The sequence below is a fragment of the Nothoprocta perdicaria genome, unplaced genomic scaffold, assembly GCF_003342845.1.
Source record: "Nothoprocta perdicaria isolate Ctin4 unplaced genomic scaffold, notPer1 scaffold_294, whole genome shotgun sequence".
Classification (NCBI taxonomy): Eukaryota; Metazoa; Chordata; class Aves; order Tinamiformes; family Tinamidae; genus Nothoprocta; species Nothoprocta perdicaria.
Window position 1 is genome coordinate 179,291 of NW_020455526.1, and position 25,383 is coordinate 204,673.

The following is a 25,383-nucleotide window of genomic DNA, read 5'->3' on the forward strand; positions in this document are numbered from 1 at the left end:
CTGCGCAGCCCCGGGACGAGGCCCCCGCGGGGCCCCCTGCGGCGGGGGCGGGGGGGGGGCGGCCGCACGTGCTCGGGGCGCAGCCGCCGCGGGCGGGAAGGGGCCCGGCACGGGGGGGGCTCCCGCGGGCTTTACCCCCCCGGGGCGGGGGGTCTTTTACCGAGGGGGGGAACACGTCCACAATTAAAAGTCTGCAAACGTCTGCCGTTCGAGAGAACCTTCAGCTGACAGCGTTGATATAAAGAAAAAAAAATGATATATTTATATATATATTTTGGGTGAAATCTCAATAAAATATGGTGCAGAGCCCCTGCAGAGCGCTCGGAGCGCCGCTTGGCATTACGGATGGATTTCAGTGGTATACACTGTACGCGTCATCCAAACACTATATATATATATATATTTATTTATATTTTCACCTTTTTTGGGGGGAGGAGTGTCAGGAATCAGGGCTTCGGATTCCCCTTCTCCCATCCCTCCCTCCCTCTCATGCAAGCTCCTGAGGCCTGGCTGTCTCCTGCCTCCGGAATATTGTGGCTGCTCACGTTCCTCGTCCAGGAGCACTGGTGTTATAAAAATTAACGTGTTTTAGAGGGAAGGAAGGAAGAACGGAGGGGAAAAAAACCTCTCCAGGCTTTTGTGTATTACTAGGGTATTTTAGCACTCCAGGTCATAACAAAAAGGCAGAGCTAGATGGTAACAGTGTTGAAGGTCATAGCCTCCCAGAGCAGTTTCATTTGGAGTTTTAGTCATTATTTTTTTGCTCTTTAACCCCCCTCTTATGCCCTTACTCAGTTTTGTGCATTGGCAGTGAAACAGAATATACTGTGGTCCCGTTGTTGGACATCCATGAAAAATAGGGGTTTACTTTGTTGCCAGTCTGTGGGACTGGAAGTGGAAAAGCTTTAGTAGGGCGGAAAAAGAACAAAATAAACTTAAAAAAAAAAAAAGCTGATACTTTCAGTACTTCATTGAAATGATTTAACACTTTTCTTTATACCTAAGTGTCTAGTTTGGACCTTTCATGTTTGCTGTTCTGTGCTAAACAGTTCTCCTTGCCAACACAGTGGCACCATAGAGGTTAACATGAAGGACACAAAAACCTATACCATCTTTTTCTGAAATTTCAGTTTATTTGTGAGCACTTGTCTTTACAGATTAAAGAACACAACCTTTGGGTTCTTTGTCAAGTTAAAAATAAAGCTTTTAGGCAACCCTTGGCGGAGAATTTTTTTTATCCTTATTTTTTTTTTTTCCTGGCAGTTTCTTCTTCAAAACTTTTTAGGAACCAACACGTTCCCTCAAAGGTGGTTGCACATAGTTCTTTGTTGTCCAGATCTTCAAGCAGTTTCTGTATGGAGGGTCTGTAAAACCCAGTCTTGGAGCTGACAGAGCTCCAAGGGGAAACACCTTCAGAGAAGTCCTCCTGTCACTTCCCTAAAGAGCCTTCATCTGTTTTTGTAGTACAGATTTAAAGAGTGCTTTTGCCGAAAGAAATTGGTTCATATATGGCTCAAGTGAAAAATAAAAYGGAATCTCGATTGGATTTTAGGTGTTCTGCATCTTGGTTTCAATTTTAGATGTATTTTGTTTAATAGAAACTTGAATAAGCATCTCCARTTTATGTCAGGCCTCTTAGTACTTTTGCAGCGCTAGGTTTTTCTCATTTCCTTGAAATGCAAAGCCATATTTCTTTTTTGGGGAGGGGGGGGGGTCTAAATTTCTCTTAAAAGTTTAAATTTGAGTAGAAATTCCATTGCCAGCAAACTGTCCAAGACTTAATTTTATGATATATGCTCATTACTGTTAGATTTAATGATGCTGAGCACCTGGTCCATCTGCACCTGATGGCCAGCAGGAAGGTCAGCTTTGCTTGTTCACTGCTGGTTTGCAGCATCTTGTCATGATTAATATATGTTTTTCTTTCTAGAAACGTCAAAATCCTGTGTGGGTGAATAGGAAATTCCAGTGTTTATGCTTTCATTATATTATCCTTCCTTTGGTATTAGGGTGAAAAAAATCAAAACTGAAAATATCTTTAAAAGTCTTTTTTATGAAGAATGAGGAAGATGATTAACTCTTTTGTAAACAGACACTCAGTGAAATGCTATTTACCTAGTAGTAGCTGCACGTGGAATATGGCAGATGGAGAATCGGGTTGTAGGGGCTGCCAGTAGCATGTTAAACTGTAATGGTAGAAAAAACACACTTCATGTATGAACCTACTGCACTCTTCTAGTCAAAACATTATCTAATATCTACTTCTAGTGTTTAGTTCAGATCTACCCAAATCCAAGCACAGAAGGCTTAGCTGGGTTAACTGCTCTGTGATTGAAAGGTGCATCTATCTTAGTATTCCTCCAAGCAGTGCATCCTTCTTTATTATCAATATTTTCCCATTGGTATTTTGTCTGAAGGCAAGACAACTCGGGACAAGGTYTTGGATGGTTACATATGTGGTTACAATTGTGACATAAGGTCTTTTCCCCTCACTCTTGTAACTTTCTTGCCTAATTGGACCTGAGAATCCTTCAAAAATACTATAAATTACTCTTATAAATTGCTCTATCTATTAACATGTTAAAACTGAAATTGTTGCTGTTATGCACCTTCCTTTGGAGATTTGATGCTTATTACCTACTCCTATCTTCATTGTCCTCAACAACCTTTTTTATTAGACTAACTAAAAGGCTTAAATAAGGGGCAGAAGAAAGGTGTCCATTCTGCTCAGACAGAACTAATTGGAAATAGCAAGTATCAAGGCTCCCTGAAATGATGAAAGGGACTGTTCTGGAGATCGGGGCACCTGTCATTCAGAGCAAATTTCTAGTTCATTCTGGGACAGCCTCTTGGAMAGCAATTCCTGAAAATGGAGACTATTCCCTTGATGTGTCTTGTATTGGACGCATACCTCTGACTTGCATAGTATATGCTTCTGTAAAGAAGAAATATCGGCAGATTCTTTATTTACAAAACTATTTGTTGTCTTTAAAATTTCTGAGTAGAGTTAATTTTAGGCTCTTGATGAGGTAKGTACCTGAATTCAATAAATAACTTCTGTTTTGCTATTTCAGAGTCTTAAAGGAAGAAGACTATTTTTTTTTTCCTGTCAGTTGAGTTTTTTATCATATTGAAACCACAAAAGCTATTTGTATAGCAGACTTCTTTTGAGGGGGTCTTATATGTAAGCTTATTGGATGTCCAGGTTTATAACAGTTCAATGTTACATCCAGTTGTTAAATAATAACAACTTTGATGCAGTTGTGTTAAACCATTGAGCAAAATTAACAGATAACCTGCAGATATCTTTCTTAAATTAATGTTTTGGCCTTTTTATTTTTTCCCCTTTTTTTGGCATTTTGTATGATAGTACTTACCCAACAACTGCAGCAAYCTTGCTGAAGAAGGTTCTGCAGGGGCTAATTCTGTTAGCAGGCTCCAGTGTGCACTCAGTCAAGCTTGATTCAGGTATACTTACCTGGTTAGAAAAGYTGGCATCTTGTAAGAAGATAAGAACCCACATTACTAGTCTCAATATAGGGAAAAACTCCTGAAAACTGTGCTGCAGAACTTCTTGTATGATCTAATTTGACAACTTGACTTCAATTGAGTGTTACATAGAGAAATTCTGCTCCTAATAGTGGAAGTTCCCTAGTCCCTAGTGAAAGTTCCCTAGTAAATTGTTTTCAAAGCTGTAGTAATGCCAGTCAGTAGTCCAGAAGCATCTATTTGCTCTGTTAAATTCGGCGCTCTCTGTAGTTCCACGTTCGCTTTAGGCTATGGTCATCTCCATTAGTAGCAGTGTGGATGCTTCTCTCTCTTGGTCTCAAAGTGAAGATGCTGTTGGAGAGAAAACCAAAGACCTTTCGCAACCTGGAAAGACTTGCATTCCTTGCTTTAGTTTTTACTAAATGAAAGCATGACCTCGTTTTGCTTATGCAAACACTCTATTCAGCATGTAAACATTAGAATGGAAGGGATGGGATGTTGAGAAGCAGAGTAATAAATGTTCATAAAACTAGGAAAAAAAAGAAAAGCAGGTTGATATTGGAGGAAAATGTTAGACTTTCACTCTTGAAATAGAAGTACTAAGCTGCGGTGATTTGACTACCAAGATTAATTACTTGGGCAAACAGTATTGTCTGCTGTCCCTACCCTGACTTCTCTACCCTGAAACTCYGGAATGGAATTCTCATTTTGCTACAACCCCTTTTTCTCCCCTCTTAATTTTGAAGTATTATTCTCCTGTTTAAGTTGTGATAGACAGTCTTCATCAGAAAAAGTTTACCTTCTACTTCTGTAAAGGTCCTAGTTGGTCTTTTATCTGTTTTATCATCCAGGATGTGCCAAAAAAGGATGTGCCCTGAACTTAAGTCTTCATCTGTTGGAATAAAAATCTCAAGTTGATGGTCTTGGCTTTAGCATAGTTGTGTGTCTTTGATTGTATTGTAGTGTTGGCAGAATTAGTTAAAATCCTGGTAAGCATCTTCCTTTTAGTGTTTGTATTTAATACTTATAGCAAGGAAATAAGACCTGAGGTCTGCAAAGAGATCTGGTAGATTAGTGTGTCATATAGAACTTCAGTAAGCATCTTAACCCTTGGACTGATCACAACTTGCCATCGTTTGCCAGTGTGGATGCAGGGAAGCTTAGATGATTRTATGTGGGTAAAAACGGTGACTTTGGAAAGGTGTTAGGAGATGAAAAATCTAGAGTACTACAGATTAAATGCTCAGGAGAAGTACTGCAAGCTTCCTGACCAGTCTAGCACTGCAGTTATTTAAGCTTCAAGAATTCTCATCACTAAAAATGGTAGTGTTTGYTATCTAGAAGACACCAAAATGTTTCACTTGGGGTTGATCAATATCTGGAGTATCTTACTAAAATGTCTGAGCCCAATAGAGGAATGCTGGTGCGACTGTCAGTGTTTTCTTGAAAGACTGTGTCTTCTTGAATCCTTTGGTTATGATAAAAGAAAAAAAATTGGAGCTGAACTGTAGCTTCTTTTTCTGGGATTCTGGAAAGACAAGGTCAAATTGCCTTGAGCCAAGGTGAAATGGTTTATATATATAAAACACATGTATGCACACGCATATGTGAATGTATATATTTAGTTAGATTAGTGCTCTGCAAGTACTCTAAAAGTATCAGCTAGACATCTGAAATTTGCAGTTTTTACTAGTCAGCAATTATCATAACTATATGTGATCCTGTATAGGAACACTTAAGTTCCTGTTTCAGAAGCTTGTTTTCTTAATCTAGATAGATGATAGGTCAGTTTTTTTATTTTTTCTTCTTTAAACACTTTCATGGTTCTCTGATAAATTTGCTGCCTTATTTCTGCAAAATATGTCTGAGGGATATTCATGTTGGGGGATATTCTGTAGTTCCTTTGATTTTTGGGCCAGCTCTTGAGCCATATTGGATGTTGCTTTGAGGGTGAGGTTGTATTCAAATGCAGCATAGTGTTTTCAAAGGCAATTGAATGCAATTAACTTTTCAGTTTTTGGTGTCTGGATATTTTGAAACATAAATGTGATTCTTTGCATCTCTTCAGTTAAATACGTGCCCCTGTGCAGTAGGTCTATTTCAAAAAACTGTTCTTTTAATAAACACAAAGACTTCATTTTGTCTTACTTGCAGTGTGAGCTCTTAAGGTCATTCTCATGATATAAATCTGAATCGAATCTGACCATGCCTGTATAATTTCTCTTTCAAGTATCACTTTCTTTAGGGAAGCTGGTTATATTAATGTGCTTATCATGGTAAAAAAAATCTAGTGCTCCTTTTTTTTCACAGTTTATGTAATTTTTAATATCATATGTCTTAATTTTGTGTCCAAATGAGGACTCCTCAGTGCAGACAAATAGCTCTGAGATAAGGTGCACCTGTGTATTGGAGGCACCGCCGCTGCAGGGACATTGGGATTTAAATCACTGTASTGCAGGCCCTTCCGTCTTGTTTGCAAACTATTGGGAACATACACGTTAAAAAACCTTTGCATGACCTAAATGCTAAGCACTGAGTGATTTGCATTTTAAAATTATGACTGTTTTTGAGGGATGGACAGGCTTAGGTAAATTAACATGTTGGGTTCTGATAGCAGTGGTATTGGAGCGCCAGAGGTTGGCTGCACAGTTTCTAGCATGGGTCAGTTAGTTGTGTAATGACAATGATAACGTGTAATCTTAATGGCAATGACAATATATGAATCCTCTAGTTTTAAATTAGTGATTCTGTACCATAGATTCAGCTTGAAAATGCAAATTCAGTCATTTTGGTTTTCTTTACATGCCAACTAGTGTGGGAGTTCTAAAGAGGCAATATACTTTTTAGATCTTTGTGAAGATATGGTTTTAGGATTTTCTTCATTTTTGTTCTTTGATTTACTACAGGTATCCCCTCTTACCTGTTAAAGAACACCCCTTGTAGGCAAACATTTAGGGAGATAAATGTCAAGACGGGGACTGTAACCACATAAATTTCTACTCTACAGTACTTCTTTTTCTTCGATTCTGCTCTCAGTACTAAATAAGAATGGGTTTTTGAACTCTTATTTGTTACAGAATTGGTTAATTTCAGCAATTCTATTTTTTTTAATTGCATCTGATGTATAAATTTAATTTCAGAGGTCGGAGCAGTGGCAAAGGACCACCTCAGCCTACAGTAAGTATGTCTTTTTTCATTGTGGCACTTTGAGGTATGAGGACACCACTTGCCTGCAGTGACTCTAAATATCAGTATAAGAATAGCAGATAGTGGGTTATTTTGTCAGGTTTTGAATACCATGATGAGTATCTTGGACTTTCAGAGACATGCTTTTTTGAAGATGCATTATCTTGCATTCATTTAATTTAGCATTTTGTGTGGAGAAAGGACCCGTAAACACTTGAACTATGGAAACATAGATCTGTACTGGATCTAAGTTACAGCTGTAGATGGGTGGGTGAAATTTAACTTGGGAACAAATAGGAGCAAATTCAAAAGCATTGTCTTATCTGAAGACTGTAACATTGGCCTTTTCATTAAGCAAATGACAAAAGAGTAAGAAAGCATTTGATGTAAGAAAGCATTTGATTGAAGAAAAGTAACAAATGAGTCTTGCTATGAAACAGCTGGCCCAGGGTTCTCAATGGTCTGGCTGTATGGTTTTAGTTATTGTCAAGGTTATACAGTGTTAAAGTGTAGATGTGGGATAACTTGTGAACAAAATTTTATCAAAACCTTGGTTCTCAATTTAAAGAATGTATCTTTGAACCGTACAAACCAAGTCTTTGTAAATTTGTGCACTGTTTTTTTGGGAATGGCTTATCTGGGGAACAGGGCAAGAATAGGAACATCAAGAATGACTGTAGTTTACTTTCATAGATCTCTCTTAAGTCTCTTCACAGCCACTGAAAAGATGTTARAGGGGAGAGGGGTGGAAAAGAGAGGTCAGGTGCAAGTGATGACTGTTGTGTTAGTGCTGGAGTTTTTACATCCTCCAGACTGAGTATTGAGCATCTTTAAACATGTCTTTTCAGAGCAGTGGTTACAGAATGTGTGGTTAACCTGCAGGCATAAGTGGATTAAAAAGCTTACAGAGTTCAGAAGAGAAATCACTAGTTAAAAAGCCCACTTAGGATGGAGTACTTCCATTTTTTCAGCATCTGCTAGTTCATAATCATGAAGTTGAATGGGAAAGGTGAGAGAAGTTGCAAGAATCCAACATCCTTATCACCTCATGTGATAACTCACGCAAACTTACCTAGCAATCTCAGCAGCAGATGGTCAGCTTTTCTAGTGTAGGGTCTCAGATTCCAGTACTACTGTGAATTTAGTTTTGACTAATTTTATGGTATATTTTTCTTTGGCACTTCATGATTTGTTACCCTCTGTTAATGAGTGTAATCAGGACCGTTAGCTAATTCCTGAGATCATGTAATTCATCGTGCCATTAAGGCACTTTTTATTTCTACAACCATTGAAGTACATTACCCATTTATAGTTCTGAAACACAGTAGAAATGATAGAAAGGTCTTTTCAGTTGTGAGTGTCTGTGTATGAACTTCACCTAACCAGCAAGGGCATTTCCTTGATGAGCGACATTTGGGATGGGTAAGCTTGGTGTTATTTGGGAGGGTGTTGTTCAGTGTACGGATTAAGTGATTAATGGAAAGGGTAAGGGCCTTAGAGTGACTTAAATTCAGTGCACGCTATCAGAGTAAAGTCTCGTCCAACTGCATTTCTAGGAACAAGTGTGTGCAGAAAAAGAAAAAAGTCATTGTTCTTGAAGCATTGCCTTTTTGAGTTGTTACAGTGAAATATATCTGCTTCCTGACAGAATCATTTTTATTTTTCAGATTTCTTTTGATGGCATCTATGCAAACATGAGAATGGTTCACATACTTACATCAGTTGTTGTAAGTCTTCATGTTTGGCAGGAGGGTAAACAGTTTTTATAGTGAGATAGAATAGTAAAATATTATGCTAATTGTAATGGAGCAAACACTAAATGGTAGGCATCTTCTGCCAAGGCTGAATTTTGAAAGAATTGCAGTAATAGCTGTATAAACCAAAGTACAGAAGAGCTACAAACTGTGTGTGAATAAATATGACATATTTCTTGCATGTGCTGGCCATATTTCAGCTTTTATACTGTTAGAGAGATTATGAATAAGTAAAATCAGACTGTATACAAGGCATGCATCCCTCCTTCCCTAAATTTTAAAGGAAATGCTGATATGTTGAAAGTAAGTAACCAGGACTGTCCCACCTCCTTGTGCTAGAATCCAGTTTAAGCCTTCCTCCTTATTTGCACCAGCACATGCACAGATTATGTTCTTGAAAAAACTTGTCCAGGCATATAACTGGTGAAGAGCAATGTAGCAAAAATGCTTCTATTTCTATGAGTATCTTTAAATCCCTTCAGAACAAACTTTGGTGCACCCAGCTGTGTGCATCTGCAAAGCACAGAAGCATATTTATGACTGCACAAATGTTGAATAAATAGATTTAATTCAAAATCAAGCCATGTTTTTATACGCTGTACTTATGTAAAGATAGATACATTTTGGGGGAAAATGCTCAAATTTAATTTGCCAGACTGATAGAAAATGATATGTTTCTTGCATTCTAGGGATCCAAATGTGAAGTACAGGTGAAAAACGGAGGTATATATGAAGGAGTTTTTAAAACCTACAGTCCTAAGGTAATTTTTGCTTTCTTATCTGCTCACTGCAAGAATGTGAAACTAGCAAATAGCTTTTTGTATATTAAATTAGTGTACTCTTTTTATGTTTTTAATAGTGTGATTTAGTGCTTGATGCTGCACACAGGAAAACTGCAGAATCCAGTCTGGGGCCAAAACGTGAAGATATCCTAGAGAGTATCTTGTTCAAGTCTTCGGATTTTGTTATGGTGCATTTTAAGGATATGGATACCAATTATGCAAGAAGAGGTATACTTTCTTTATAAAGGTTCTTTAAGTTGGCTTAAAATCATAAGATTTTCAAACTAGGTGGTTTGGGATCCAAAAAAATGCATTTAAGACTCCTGATTCTTACAAAATTCTGAACATCTGAATATCCCATTAAAGACAATGGACAGGATAGAAACAGCACCATCAGTAACAGCAATTTAAGTTTTTAAAATAGTTGGCAGAGCTTTTCCGAGGGTAGTGAGCTTTGAGTAGCTGTTTCCAATGTCTGGAAAGCAAATTCTTGGTAGTGTAGCAAAATACAGATCTTGTGGGAGTCATCTTTTTGAAAATTTCTTTCTAAATTAGCTGGTTAAATGTTATATGAGAAAACAAGAATACCCAAACTCTATAAACCATCTCTCAAGATAACCTTTTTTATATAAATTTTTTTATCTCTACACACACATTTTTGTGAATATAACTCTAAAATACTACAATAATCACAATTATTTTAAATAATCCAATATTCTTTTTTTTTTTTTTTTTTTTTTTTTATTCCTAGTCTCCTCCTTGTATATATATAGCTTAGGTTCTCCAAAATGCAGAAAAGTCTAGTGGCATGTCAGGCAGGTAGTCTTAAAATCTCAAGACGTGGCTTGATCTGAAGCTGTCAGAATTAAATGACTTACAGGCAGTCAGACAATCTTTGTAYTTTGTCTTTTAGTGTCTGACCTCCAAAACCCTGATAATTTTTCTCAGCCTAAGAGAGTTGTAATCAGACAGCTCCAGGTCCTTTGCTTTTATTTATTTATTTACYTATTTTGTGGCAAATCTCAAAGGTTTCTTTGCTTATGTTCCTGATTTGCTGGGCATATATGTGTATGTTCAGGTTGCACGCTGCAAGGCTCAACAAGTACTGTTGCTGTTTTCACCTTTTGTTCATACATGCACATGTTTTTATCTGATACGAAGCTGAAGAAGGAAAGAGTTGTTATTTCAAGTAATTTGCTTTTCCCAGAAGATGATGCATAGTGTCAGAGCTGAGTAGCATTGCAACACAGATGAGCGCCCGTTCCAGGTTTTGGACCATAACTTTGAGTTTAAATTGCCCTAAAGCTGTTTTATAAGGGATCTGTTACAAGTATCACCTTAATGTAAATGCAGACTGGCCTGTCCATTACTCAGTCTTTATAGGGTTTTATAGAGCTTTAGTAAACACAGAAGATGAAGAACATGTTACTACTTCTARGAATAACGCTCAATGAAACTTCTCTGGAAGAAAATGACTGCTTCAGGTTGAACAGTCACTTGCTTGACTTTATTGGATGGAATTTCTTTGAATCTAAACTTCCAAGTAGCTGAAGACAATTACTGAAACAAGGGACTTGGAGCAGGATTAACTGGAAGGATGCAAAACTTGGTGATTCATATTGGGTAAACTAAGGATTCAGAAGAATGGAATTGTACAGACACACATGTAGAAACTGCAGGCTTTTTTTTTTTTCCCCCTTAAAAATAAGACTGAACCTTCATGGTTTGTGCAAAAAACCTTTTTTTTTTTTATTTTTATTTTTTTAGAAAAGGCAATCCCCAGGCACTTTGGCCAAAGGAGAGGCTTCCTAGAATATAGGGTGTTGGGGGCCTTGAAGCCCCATAACAGAAAAGTTTGTGTGTCCTGGTTCAGTAAAAGTATCTTCTCAAGCCCTRTGGATTTTTATTTTGCTACTTGCCGCTCTGCTAAATCAGAGGGTGGACAATTGATCCTCCTGACTCTTTGGAGTTGGCTTCTGACTTATCTTCAGACTTGAATAGCAGAAAYGTTGCTGTTTCTCACTCTGCCTTTCTGTCAAAGACAGAAATAGAAAAGYCGGTTGAATGGGGACTAGAAAAGAATAGTAGGTGGAAAGGGAGGGGAGTAAGGGAATGGGATGGATTCTCCTTTTGTCAGGAGTAGCAGGTAGAGTTGTCTCTGAAAGAAATATCTTAAATAAGCTGCTAAGCACCTCATTATTGTAGTCCTTGTGCMGCTGTGGAGCGGTGAGTAGGTAATTCACCCTACAGCTACATCAATAGTGCTGATGGAGGGGAGGTGATGGCAGCATAAGCTCAGGGTGGGTGAGGCAGCAGTTTTTGATTTGCCTGTGCCAAGCATAATGTCACGCCTCTAGATGCATCTGTGGAGAGAGTGGTGCCTACACAGATTACCAAAATTTGGAGGGTTCAGAGGGAAAAATAGATCTGTACAGGCAGGRACTTGTTAGCTGTTTATTTTGTAAAATAAATCTCTCCCTACTTCCTGGGCTCTTATTTCCAATTGTGTCAGCTTGTATAGACCTTATTGCTCTTGTAGGTTTTTGTTAGCCTTCAAAATGAATTAAATATCTCTCACTGTGCAATTTTGGTTCTCTGCAGTATTATCTGATGAATGAAATATGCATTGGAAAACTCGAGTTSAAATGCATGTTATCTCTCCTACAAGATTGTTCTGCCCACATTTAATGAGGGATGGGCAATGTCTTCTGCCTGTGGCAGGAGAAATCAGGAGCTAAAAATTCATTCACGGTGCAAGTTCAAATCCTCGGAAATAAGTTAGCATGTATCACTACAGAAGAAGCTTTTAGTGGTGTTTCTTATAGACCTAAACACATATATGTGTGTGTGTGTGGAGAGAGAGAGAGAGAGTGAGTGAGTGTGTGTGTGTGTGTGTGTATATATAGACCTAAACCTTTATGTATATATAGTACATATTTAATCAGTCAACAGTACTAGTTTGCGTGTGATTCAAATTTAGCTAAGGCTTCAGAAATGTCTCCTTGGCTTCTCTTTAAAGACGAGACAATTCAAGATCATTACTGYTAAAGTAATAGCCTTCAACAACGTTTTTATTGTTTTTTTGGCACTCTGAGAAAAATACTGCAAATCCAGTGGAGAAAAAAGRCAAAAGAAAATTGATTATTTAAGAGTTTGAGTTAGCAGTGAAAGTGGCATGCTTCCAGAGAAACTGTTGCAGGGGGAATAGCAATAGGCATATTATGAACAAAGAAAGAAAATGTAGCTCTGTAGAGCTGTTGGTAACTGGTTTTAATGTTTCAAAGCAGTCCAAGCAGTAGTAAGTAGTTACAAAACAAATCAGAGTTCAGCCTTGAAGCGTTTAAACTGAAACCTCAGTTTACCTCAAGCCATGCTAAGCTTGACTAGCTGTTTGCATTGTGGTGTTTGAATGTCTTTGGAACATAAAGCAGGTTGGTTTAATAGAATTTGGACCTCAGAGTTGCACTTAAATGCCTCTTTCTGCTATTGACCATTATTAGCCTGAAACATGTTTGAGAAAACAAACGTGTTAAACACAGAAGTTAATCAAACGTGGGCACTTAATTGCTTCGATCTGTTTTTTTTTCTCTTCAAAATGGCTTAATAGTAGTTGAAGAATTTGCCCAAGCGTTTTTTTTTTTTTTTTTACTAGGAATATATATATTTAATTTGCCTTTGCTTAATGTGAATTTTGGCTGCATCATAAGAAATGTCATTAGGATTTTTTTTTCCCTGTTAGCCAGTTTTGAAACAAGAGATGAGGTTTTACGTATACAGGTTCTTTGCTAGAGGAGATTTCATGGAAGGCACACACAAGGCAGTGGGAGCTAGTTGAGTGCTACAACGTGAGCTCTTTGTATGACCAATTTTTATTTGATCTTTGACTCTTTTTTTTTTTTTTTACCATTGTAAAAGGAATCGATTAAAAAAGTATCCTTGTTAATGTGCCATGTGAATTGTTCATTCCACAGTTTAGAGATAGGAGACATCAGATAAGGTGGAAGCTGAGTCTGTCCAGTCAGTATCTTGTCTGTTACTAGTCTGACAATTGGCATTTGTGGTGGCAATTATTGTTCTATTTTACTGATAACCTTAAGAACAGTATTTTTGTTTTGGAAATGGTTACTTGTAGAATTTGTGTGTGTTCTTGATTTTGATGCTCATTAATTTTGGAAATGTCTTGTTTGACTCGCTACTCGCTGTTTTTAATCTTCGTGTCCTTTGTGCCTGTCTGGCTGTGTTTATCTCCAGGAAAATAGTGAGCTGTGACTTGAGGTGTCTTGCTGCAGTGTTTGAATTTTGCCTGGATACTCAGGAGACTGTATTGTGTGACCAGAAGCTTGTATTTGTAGCATGATATTTTTCCTAACTGTGGGGTTTTTTGGAGCTGTAAAGGTCACAGTCTCACTTGTAACTCGTGTCCTAAAGTGAGAGACAAATGAAGAGCAGTGAGGCCTCCCGTGCCCTGTGATATACTAGATTCTTCTGGAAAATTTAAGATTGAGTGTACAGATCTCATTTGTATCTGAAGGATTCTTTAGATGAGGGGGCTCCTATTTTGACCTTTTTTGTCTGAGTCCCTCTATATCATCACACTTTCTGGGTGTTCTGCTAAATGCTTTCCATGTGGCTTTCTAAATAGGAAAATTTGTGGGTGCAGTGGGTGTCTAGGTAGTGTTTTAATCACAGTATTCATGATGACAACATTTTATATGGAGTTTTTGTTGTGAAATCATTCCATAGAAATTAAGGGAAGCATCTCTGTAACTTACAGCAAAATAACCACTGGCCACTACTACCATCCTTCCTATTCTTCTGGTTTATCTAACCCCATTGGGGAAGAGCTCAGTGAAGCAGCTTAGATGCAAACTTTAGTTTGCTGAATGATATAAGCAATCCCCAGCTTGTATTTTTAATTAGTGTTTGGAGAGGATCAAACATGAAACATCAAATTAATGGTATTTAGGCGGGGGGGGAGAAGGGGGAAGCCTGTCAGGCCTATCCAGGTTAAGGCTAGATAAGCAACGAGGTATTGATGAAGGAAATGTAGAGTTTCCAAATGCAAGTGTGTGTCTTTTGCCTTCTTGTTGAATGTTTTCTCTTTGTTGCTACTTATCTGTGGATGGAGGTAGCACTTTGTTACTGCATATTTCCAAGCTAGATTTAAAGGTACTTTTTGATTTTAAAGTGTATTTAATTAAAAAACTGTTTGCATGTAGAGAAATTTGAGAGATGTTTTCTTTCAAGCTGGTGTCCCTTAGAAATTTGTAGGTTAGTTGGAGGATTTTTGTGAAGCAGAAATGGGGAAATGCATGGGTCTGTGGACAGATGGGARTATATCTGACATTTTGCTACAGAAATGAGCTCATTAAGGTGGGAGACGAATAGTTGGTTTGAATATGACTGTTAGTGTCACAGAAACATTATAGTTTTGTCTGAATTCAGCCATAAAATGTGAAATATCCACCTGTATTTATATCTGATGTCTTCCAATTTTTTTCTCTTTCCATATCTGTTGTAGTTCCTTCAGAAACAGGTAACTTTTTTGGCAGTCACTCTGTCTCTGCATCTTGCCTTTCATAATGCTTTTGTTACCATAATATATAATGGAAACTTACTATCCTTGCTCGCACATTTATGGCACTATAAAACTTGCATGCGTAACTTCACCGAATCATTTAGAATATCTTGCAGTTAGTTGATGACTTCTGTTCTCACCCTTGATTTTTATCGATTCTGAACAGTTGAAAATGCAACAATTGAAATATTGCATCAGCACTAATAGGTAGTCCAATGCCCTAATGACTGTTTCAGAACAATTTGCAAATAATCCTAGAACGTGCCTGGTAAAGGCAGTGCATTTAGTGACAAGCTAAAATCTCTCATTTGGAAGTGTTAACCTTCAAACGAGTAGGTGCTGTCCCAGCTTTCACTGGCGCTGCTGTCTCTCAAGGTGATTGATGCAGGTTTTTGCAATTTCACAYGAGCCTTAACAGTGATGTGCCTCATCAGGTGTCTTTTTCATTTGCTTTTTCTTATTTTACTGTTTCGTTTTTATTTGAAATGAATGTTTAGCTAATAAACTCCTCTTACCTGTCATACATCTTCTATAATGTTTTGTTTCATACGTGCTGATTAACAATGCTTAAATGCTTACTTGCTTACCCGTAGTTGCTTTAGTCTCATAGCCTCATACTCTGTGTGTATGAGTTGATTGAGYATTTCATGAGATGGTGCTGAATGGAATTAGACAGACTAAACACAGTTAACTGTTAGGACAGATCATACCGATAAAAGTGCAGAAGTTGACAGGAGAATTGGATAAAACAGGAATAATAGATCATGTTGACAGTCTCTGTTTAAAAAAAACTTAGGTGAGGTGATTGCTTAAGACTTAACGGTAGTGGCTAACAAATCACTTTTATGGTTTAATTTTTTTTCATGATGACTTGAAGTTCATTGCTCTCCAATAATATTTCAGATCYTGCCAAAATTTAGTTAAACCGTGTTTTTCCATGTCTAACACTGTTTGGTGCTTTTATATCGTCTTTTATAAGGATCTGAAATGTTTGTTCCTTATTTTGTCTGTAAAATGACAATGAGAAGTTTTAGGCTGAAAGCACTTTAACAAGCTTTTCTCTTTCTTTTTTCTTTTTTTTTTTCAAAGTTCACTGTGTTTCAGTAATTTGCAAGCTGCTATAAGACTTAGTTGCTTAAAAATGCACAAGCTTGGCTTCCTTGTTGAATGGCTTTTTACATTTTTTTAAGTACTTTCATATCCTAGTATTATTCCCTCAGTTATTTTCTTAAAGACTGATTTGAACAAGTTTGAAACTAAAATGTCATTATCTTTTTTCTTTTATTTAAAACTGTATAATTTATATAAATAGTGTCAGAACCCTGTTGCTTAGTGCACCAGGCTAATGGTATATTTATTTTGGTATGTTGCTGAGAGCAAGAGGCAGAGAGCTTCTGCATCTTGCTGTGTGACCTGTGTGCTTGACAAAAGCTATTGCAGGAGGAAAAGGACTGCTCCTTGTCCCAATGAATGGGTGCACCCAGCTACTAGCTCATTCAGAGAGACTTTATGAAGGGAGCAGAACACTGTGGGTATTCTGGTATCTTGAGGAGTTATAGAAGAAACAGGTACCTGAAGGAAAACTTTTATTCCACGCATTTGGGGAATGTGATCAGTTTGCGCTGATGCTTTTTTTGATATTAGCAGAAAATGTTAGCGTACAGTTATGTAGGCTGTTTGGAAAAGCATAATGTTTAAGTGTCGGATWATACAGAGGAATTGGGATACTCAGGTAGGCCTGCTTGTTAGTGAAAAAACATGCATGTAGTTTGTGTAAAATATTCTGAAATTAATAACTGCTGTTCTCTGCCTTTTGCCTCATACTAAAAGTTACCTGTAAACAGATAAGTTAGTCTGTCCTGCCATAGTTTTTCCTAAATGTAATCTCATTGAATGTAGCAACCACAAGAGGGAATTAATGATGTTCATATACCTGTAATTCAGCTGTACTTGGTTATTCCTCAAATTCACCAGTGTGCATAATGTCTTCCTATACTTAACTGAATTTGATTTCCCTCCCCACTCCATTGTAGATGCTTTTACTGATTCAGCCATCAGTGCTAAAGTAAATGGTGAACACAAGGAAAAGGATCTTGAACCATGGGATGCAGGAGAGACTGCTGCTACTGAGGAGCTTGAGGCATTAGAGACAGATGTTGTAAGTAAAGCTTTTTTATTGTCTAAGTCTCTACAAAACTAGCTGTCTATCTGGACATGCTTTGYAGTGTTCACTTATTTTAATCTAGTAATGACCAAAATTGCAGGGCTACTTTGTGTAAGTATATGTTCAAACTTTGCTAGCAGCTGCTACAGTAATTTTTTTTACAATTTGAATAAGAATAACTGGATTTCAAATGCCACTTTTTGGCCAGTATTGACAGATGACAGCTGCTGTGGCAAGGGATGTGTTTGACTTAAAGCTCCTCTTTCAGTCAGACCTTTATTAAGGACTTCAAATTCAGAACTGCACTGAAGTGATCATGCGTAATCAGAGCATCCTTATCTGAGCATTATTACATCAGAAATTAGGGTGAAATTGTGCTTAGCTAACTGGCACTGAGCAAAAAACAAAGCAATTGATGGAAATCTGACCCATGACTTCATAATCACAGATGATCTCAGGAGATTCTGAGTTCTTTGATAAAGATTTTGTTCTCAAAAGAAATTTTTTTTGTGTTTCACAGGCATCCACTTTTACTCAAGCAAGCACTCTTATTAAAAAGGCATTCAGACTGCAGTATGTGAAGGAAGGAAGATGATGTTACTGATAGAGGAGAATCTAGTAATGTTACCGTGGAGAATATTAACTTTGACTGGATAGAACAGTTATCCTCTCAGTTTTAGTGTACATATTGTACAGCTCAGATTTATTCAAATAATACTTAATATCGTCATTGCATTTATAAAATATTCAAAGCATTTATCGTTTGCAAAGTTAAACACTCGAGTGCTACAAAGATTTTATTGAAGTGGGGAAGATGTGCACATCAGCAGGGGTCTCCTGCCTGTGGTTCATCTCAGCAATTGCATTTATAGGGTAGTTGCAAAGATACAGCCCTTGCCACAGTGAGGCACCCTTTTAATGTTCAAAAGCGTCTATTTTCACTCTTTGGAAAGGCATTCATATATACATTTCTTGTTAGCTAGTAATCTAGTACAAAGTGAGCATGGTACTTGTTCAAAAAGTAAACAAACAAACAAAAAAAAACCCCAAACCACTGGCTTTTGAGGGCAGAATTGGTGCATCTGATAGATGAAGAACCCTGAAACAGAACCGTGGCTTTAATGATTTTATTAKATGAACAGTGAGTTTGCAGGCCTGGGAGAAATGGCAAAAGGTTTAACTTCTGCCCTCAGCCCTTAATTTTAAGGGAATGTGTTTCCAGTGTCATTTTGAAAAACAAGCATCATTTTCTTCTAGTCTAATGGATGGGATCCCAATGACATGTTTCGTTACAATGAAGAAAATTATGGTGTAGTATCAACTTATGACAGCAGTTTATCTTCTTATACGTAAGTTCCAAAATATTTTGTTACTAGACTTGTGTTTAATGTTCTCCCTGGTTTGATTAAATTTTATATTCTGAAGCTAGTTTTATATGCTTTCTAAGGTTGTGAAATCAAATCACTGAAAAAACAATGGATGCAGTGCTTAGGAAACGTTGCCAGCTTTCTGTTAATAGTTAGACGTGGTATATCGCTATATATTGCCTTAAATGGGCACAATGCATTCCCATTGCAACAGGCATCCAGTAATGCCTATTTCTTACAAAAGTTCTTATAAATAAGGTAGAAAATRACAAAATTTAAAACTATAATCTGTTTACATAACTACTATACCCATAATTTGTGTTTAACCTGTCAGAACAGTTTCACTAAARCCTCATTTTGAGATAATTGCTTTTCTGTATATTGGAAACATGTATTGTTATTTTCAAGGGGTTGTCTGTGCTGTGAGTAACTTGTTTAGTAGACTTGYCCAAACATAAAGTTTCAGATACACTAGTAATTTGAAAATAGTAGTATAAAGGCTCCTCTGGCTACTCTGACTGYGTGGACCCGTTGCCAGGACTCTCCAGCTATAACGTTAACTGCAGCTGTGTAAAAGAATCGATTGCAGATTCAGGATCCACCATCCTGAAGTGTCTTTAACTTCCTGCCATTCTTTCACCCTCGAGACATAAAGATATTTTTGAATGTCCAGGAATTGCAGCAAACATGCTGATACTTATGTGGAATTGGAATACTTGTCTGCAACGCTCTGCTTCAATAGTTTTATTTTTACTTTTTTGTTAAACTAGATCTATACCATGGTAATAAGAAAAATTTCTTAATCAGCTTATGACTGAATCCCATTTTCTTTAGAATACTTTGTGGATTTAAGTTGCAGTAATTTTGAACTGTTATCTTTCATCTTTTTGTTTTATGGATATTAACAGAAACAGATTAGAATGTGAGGTAGCTTTAAATCTTTGGAGACAGATTTCATTGCTTCCCAGTCAGGCAACTGGATTCACGTTKTCTGCTGAACTGGGAAACTTCCCTCTCTCCTTGATCCTCCAAGCACAGGAGAAGCAGCCGGTTAGCTAAGGCTGACCACGTGATTGAAGGATGCTAGAGGATTTATTTTCTCTTTCTAGAATTATTAGCAGGTGCAGTTTGTAAACTGCACGAAGGTGTAACTTTGTATGCTACAACAGCATGCCAATGAGCTGTTACACATGGCTTTAGTATTGCTAGGGTTAATACAGCATCACCTTGCCCATTGCCTTTGTTTCATCTTTAATGTCCCTTTCTTTGTTAGGAAAAGGAAAAACATTCTTTTGCCTGTTTTAAGTTGCCAGGAGTGCTGCTGGGGGCATCAGTTTGTGTTCTTTTGTTTTCAGTCATTAAGTAAATGAGGAAGTATTGGGTATTTTGCTTTGTAGTGTGCTTAGTGCATGTAGCTTGTGAGGCCCATGACTAAGGGTTTGCAAGCATGGCCTTCTTGCACATATTACTTGTAGCCCAAAGCTTCACCCTGAGGGTCAGTGTTTTTATTTAAAATTTTGAACAGTTACCATTGATAAGGCCAGTAGATTTACAGGCTGGGCAGAGTGTGCCTGTTTTGGGGGAAAACCTGCAGTCTGGTAGCTGGGGACAAAGCACCAAGTTGCTTTTTAAAAACCCAACACTTCCACAAAAAAAAAAAAAAAAAAAAGGCACAAAAGCAGTGAAAGCACCAGCCAGCTGTGAATGCTTCATTGCTTGTGTAGCAAATTCTTACTTGGTGGCTTTCATAAGGAAGCTCTTTGCTTTCTACCATATATATATTATCAATATCATAGCTGCGCTGAATGGTTTTGAGATCCTATAACATGGCAAAAAGAGATAGGGTTTTCGGTGTTGCATCTCTGCTTTTAAAGTTTTTTTCTGACTTATGTGCAAAGCTTTCTATTTGCTAATCATATGGAAAAAACACTTTGATGTCAACTCTTCTAGGCAGGTGAATGGCAGTGAATTTGCACATAATATCTTAGTAATGTTTCTAGGGTGGTGTGACTTATACTAAAAACATAGTCTTTTGGCTTATAAGCATTTATTTATTTATTTATTTATTTTACACTGACCTGCTTGCACTATGTATTTTTTTGTAGATTATCTGTATTTTGAATGCATTCAGATGAATTATTTTCCTTTCCCATTTCTTTTAGGGTGCCATTAGAAAGAGATAATTCAGAAGAGTTTTTAAAACGGGAAGCCAGAGCAACTCAATTAGCAGAGGAAATTGAATCAAGTGCCCAGTACAAAGCTCGAGTTGCCTTGGAAAATGATGAAAGGACAGAAGAAGAAAAATATACTGCTGTTCAGAGAAATGCTAGTGAACGAGATGGACACGGTGTCAACACTAGGTACTTAAATATGCTATGAATAGTATTTTTCCAATTTATTAAATGAGGCAGTTTATTAAAAGAGGTCAACATTTGGGTTGTATTTTCATTCCTCTTCTTGCTTAACTTGATTTGAGAAAGATGGGTATCATCAGAGCACTGACAGGTGCTTTTCATTATCTCCCAGGTTCTGCCTTATAACTGATAGAAATTTCCTGTGTTTCAGGGAAAATAAATACATTCCACCTGGACAGAGAAACAGAGATGTCCTGTCCTGGGGAAGTGGACGACAAAACTCACCAAGGATGGGCCAGTCTGGATCGGGCCCACCAATTTCAAGATCTGGATCCCACACTTCGGATTTCAGCTCTAACTCTGGAGCAGACCAGAGAGTAGTTAACGGAGGCAAGTATCTTAAATCTAAATCAGTGTGTGTTGTACAAGTGCAGTGGTTTATCTAAGTGTTGAAGCTGCCTGTAATGTGTTTATGCTGTGTATTTTCATAAGCTAGATTGGCATTCATCATTTAACACRAAGTGGTTTTCATTTGATGTAACTTACTGATAGTGAAAAATTAATTTGAGTTTATGGCTTCATATCCAGAGATGTCACTTGTTTTCTAAAAAAAAAATCCTTTTCCTTAGATGATGGCGTGGTTTACAGTTTTAAAGACTAAAAGTTTATTTTATTGCTGTTAAGCGTTGTGTTGAGTAATAGCAATGCTGACATCTAGTGAAGGGGAGGTGGTAGCTGCGTTGGAGGAAATGTCACTCTTCCTCCTTGGTGCATGCACCAATTCTGTTTCTCATTGAAGAAATATCAGGACACATCACCAACTTTCCTGTGGAAAGAGGGAAAGGTCATAGATGGGAAAGTAAGGAAGTAAACCAAATGCTGTTTTTGAGGTACATTTCAGCAAAAAATCACATTTGAGGCATTATTTTTGTAAGTTAAAAGTGGTACTATTGAGAATGTTGTGTAAAAATAAAAATGCACAATACTCAAGTGCCTCTTGAGAGGAAGTCTGAGGAACCTCTAAAGGTAGGTGATATTCTTGTCTTGAATACAGTGTCAATTGCAGAAAATTAGGCAACTGAGTCCTGCTGACTTTGAAATCTGTTTATAGTGTTGATGGTTTCTGTCATCCTATTATTTTGCTGAATGAACATTCTATACGAGAATTCACAAGCCATTTTGGATATTTTAAATTCTGTGTTTCAGAAACAATGAACCCCATATCTGCTATATTAAAATTCTCCATTACTACTTCAGATAACTGATAAGCATAAACATCAGGCTTCAGACACTGAACACCGCTGTTTTTTGTAAAGATGCAGTTCCTAGAATTGATGCTGCTCATCATTGGGTTTCAAAGTAGTAGCTTGTTTAGTTAATACTCTATGTGAACCGCTGTATTAGGATCCTTTTGTAGTTATTTATGGACCTTGTCAAGAGTGATGTGTACAGTAGAACGTATGATAGGCTAGTAGATCAAACTTTACTGTCTATTCCTTAGTAGTATTTGTAGATCCTAGTTAACCCTTTGGGGAGTTTATGTGACATTCAGATGTTAAAACTTATCAGTCTTGAAGTGGAGGAAATGACCTTGCAGAGCCCTTTGTATTGGTTGCACAAATAAACTAATCCATCCCCAAAGGGTTAAACATGAAAAATCATTTTGTCATATTTTACTTTTTTTTTTTTCTGTTGACCTTTTTCCCCATATTTTTTTCTTTAGTTTTTATACTTTCCTTCATATCATTTGTTCTGTCAGGTGTTCCCTGGCCATCGCCTTGCCCATCTCCTTCCTCTCGCCCACCTTCTCGCTACCAGTCAGGCCCCAACTCTCTTCCACCTCGGGCAGCCACCCCTACACGGCCGCCCTCCAGGCCCCCCTCGCGGCCCTCCAGGCCCCCGTCTCACCCCTCTGCTCATGGTTCTCCAGCTCCTGTCTCTACTATGCCTAAACGCATGTCTTCAGAAGGTACAATACCACGATTTGTTCATGTTTTTGTTTGTCTTTGTTTAACTCCTTTGTGAGTTTAATTACAAAATTGTTTTTCCTCTTCATTACTTAACCTATAATTTGTGTTTAACTTTAGTTTATCAGACTATTTCTATTAACCTTTTTTTTTTATTTGAAGAACTTTACAAAAACAAAATAAAGCTGTGAAATTTCCCAAGTTGGTATGAAATCAACTCAGCTTTGTAAACGCTGCTCAGTGTCTTAACAAACAGCAACACGCACAACCTGATAATTACAGAGGGCATTTTGAGGAATATTACTTCATACAAAATCTCATATTTTAACACAGTCCAACTCAAAGCAATTCAAACAGTCCAACTCAAAGCAATTTCAAATTTAATGAAGCAATATAATTGCATTTTGTGAAAATATTGTATTCAGAGAAGTGTCCTATGGAATAGGATAGGGTAAGTTGCTTTCAAGGTGAATCTGTAAAAAACCTCAGATCTGAGTTTGCTCAGCTTCCTAGTAGTCACTTATTTGCAGTGGCCAGTTAACCTGGGAGTCAGCTGTATGCACTGAATTTATCTGTCCACCGAGGACAACGAGGAAGACTCTTTTTTTTTTTTTCCCCCCCTCTTCCTCCCTCCATTCAAAGACTTGCCTGCCCATTGAGGCTGGAGAGCTGCAAACTGGCTCTCCTGATGGACCTGCCACGTGCAGCCCGTTTGCAGTAGCTGCCTCCCTTGGAGCAGCAGGAGTGAGAGCGGGTCCCAGGAATGGGGTGCGGAGCAGCTCGCTCGAGGCTCATGCAGCCTTTACCTCATGCTCTGCAACCAGAAAGCAGGCAGTGCTGCACATGTCTGCATCACGTGTATTGTCCGTTTGTCAAGATGACTTTTAAAAAAAAAGAAGTGTAAGATATTGAGAATCCACATGCAAATTCAGTTTTTTTATTAGCAGATGTGATTCATTGGTCAAGCATACAATGAACCGTCGCTTGCTGCAGTGTGTAGCTTCTGTTGCAGGGATAGGATTGCTGCAATGTATATACAAGTCTTTACAATACTTGCCTGTATATAATTTGGTTTGAAGTGTACTTTAGCTTCATGGTTAAAATAGAGGCTGGCATTTAAAGATTTAAACAACTAGAAGAGGTGCTTGATATTTTCTGTCTCAAAGCAGAAATCCACTACCTGCTTTTTTCTCTTATTATTGTTCTACTTGAAAAATATGAAGAGCTGTAATCAGCCAGGTTGTCCATTGCAATGCACAGATTTTCTGTTTAAAGTATGTACACTTCAGTGTGAACTTCCATTAAAGAAAATGTTTACTGGGCTGTAGTTACTGTATTGCTGCTCAGATTTGAACATAACTATTCCATGACAGCTTGTATAAACTGTTCAGAATTACTGTGTTCACTGTATGGCTTTAGCTTTTGTAGTTAAATGTGCGTGACTTGAACCTTGGGATAGCCATAACTTATTAAGTTGCAGTTTTGTGGACTTGTAAATGAATTATGACTTGCTGCAGATTTCCAATTTAACCTGAGTGCGAAATGCTCTACTGAAATTCCCGGAGCGTTGGTCAGCCAGTGATAACTACTCTATAAAGAAATGCTTGGTATTATTGACCACCTCGCAAAGTGATGGAAAACAATATTTTTTTTTCTTGAAAATGTTCAGTAGCCCAGAGCTATGTTGATGATAGAGACCTAGGCTCATTCAGAGGGAGCTGGGCCGCTAACTTCTTTGATTTGTCTTGCAGTAAGCAGTATTGAATGCTTGATTTGAAATGTTCTAAGTCCAGAACTTGTTTCAATTCTGATACAGCACTAAATACCAATGAATATGAGCTTTAGTAGCAAGGCCAAGAGTAGGTTGACAGGCCGACTGTACCAATGCCTCGGCCTTTTTAGGCTTACAGACCTGTGGTTCTAGTCCATGTCAGTGTAATTTGTTTGACTGTAATACTGCAATATTGAGAGTTACTAGAACTGAAGATTAAAGCCAGTTCTAAAATCAGATAGTATGTTTGGATGAACTAGGTGATGGATGTTAAGCATTTATTGTGTGGGGTTGTCTTCTTTTTCTCAGGGCCTCCACGGATGTCTCCTAAGGCACAACGGCACCCTCGAGGTCACAGAGTCTCTACTGGTAGGGGTACAATTTCAAGTGGCTTAGAATTTGTATCTCATAATGCACCAGGGGAAGCATCTACTACTGCAGTGGCCCGAGGCAGCCCTTCAGGTGGGACGTGGTCATCAGTTGTCAGTGGGGGTAGGTAAAGCTTGGCTTATTGCAGATGGCTTGCCAGGGGCATTTTAGACTTTAATGCTGAGCAGGATACTGCATTTCTAGATAATCCAGACCCTGAGTAAATGCTGGTCTGCTAACTTAGCTTGCTTAGGTGAAGTGGGAGAAGGGTTAGCTTAGTAAAATGGTCAGCTCACCAGTCCTTAGAAGTGCCATCTTGTCTTAACTGCAGAGGATTTAAGTCAGTTTTGCTATATGAAAAGAGAGGAAAAATGTGGGAATTAGTTACAGAAAGAAACCATTTCAAAGGCTTTTTTTGAGGGAGACAAGTAAAGTTATACGTGTTCCATTACATCACTGCGTTTGGAGAATGGTTTTGTAACTGGAGTGATGTAATTTACAGTTTGGTGAAGTGTTTGCTAGAGAAATGTTAGAGTTCAAAGATGAAATGATATTCCAATTCGTTGGATTTTTTTTCCTTCTAAAATGATATAGATTTTTAA

At 37.8% G+C, this 25,383-nt stretch overlaps 1 protein-coding gene across 8 annotated transcripts in view; it reads left to right on the forward strand.

Annotated features, from left to right (window-relative positions):
• Window positions 1-6,632: 6,632 nt before the first annotated feature.
• The window catches only part of ATXN2 (ataxin 2), a 44,175-nt gene continuing 25,424 nt past the window's right edge, over window positions 6,633-25,383 (forward strand). For 4 of the 8 annotated variants that reach the window (XM_026041811.1, XM_026041814.1, XM_026041810.1 and 1 more), the window contains exons 1-10: window positions 6,633-6,666; window positions 8,343-8,402; window positions 9,119-9,190; window positions 9,289-9,439; window positions 14,733-14,747; window positions 16,823-16,947; window positions 18,211-18,302; window positions 20,483-20,680; window positions 20,886-21,064; window positions 24,722-24,904. In XM_026041811.1, coding sequence (XP_025897596.1) covers window positions 8,370-8,402; window positions 9,119-9,190; window positions 9,289-9,439; window positions 14,733-14,747; window positions 16,823-16,947; window positions 18,211-18,302; window positions 20,483-20,680; window positions 20,886-21,064; window positions 24,722-24,904 — 1,048 coding nt within the window. In that variant the 5' untranslated portion in view covers window positions 6,633-6,666; window positions 8,343-8,369. Of the gene's footprint in view, window positions 6,667-8,342; window positions 8,403-9,118; window positions 9,191-9,288; window positions 9,440-14,732; window positions 14,748-16,822; window positions 16,948-18,210; window positions 18,303-20,482; window positions 20,681-20,885; window positions 21,065-22,433; window positions 22,644-24,721; window positions 24,905-25,383 lie in introns of all 8 variants that reach the window. The other 4 variants (XM_026041818.1, XM_026041816.1, XM_026041817.1 and 1 more) reach the window with 4 other exon arrangements.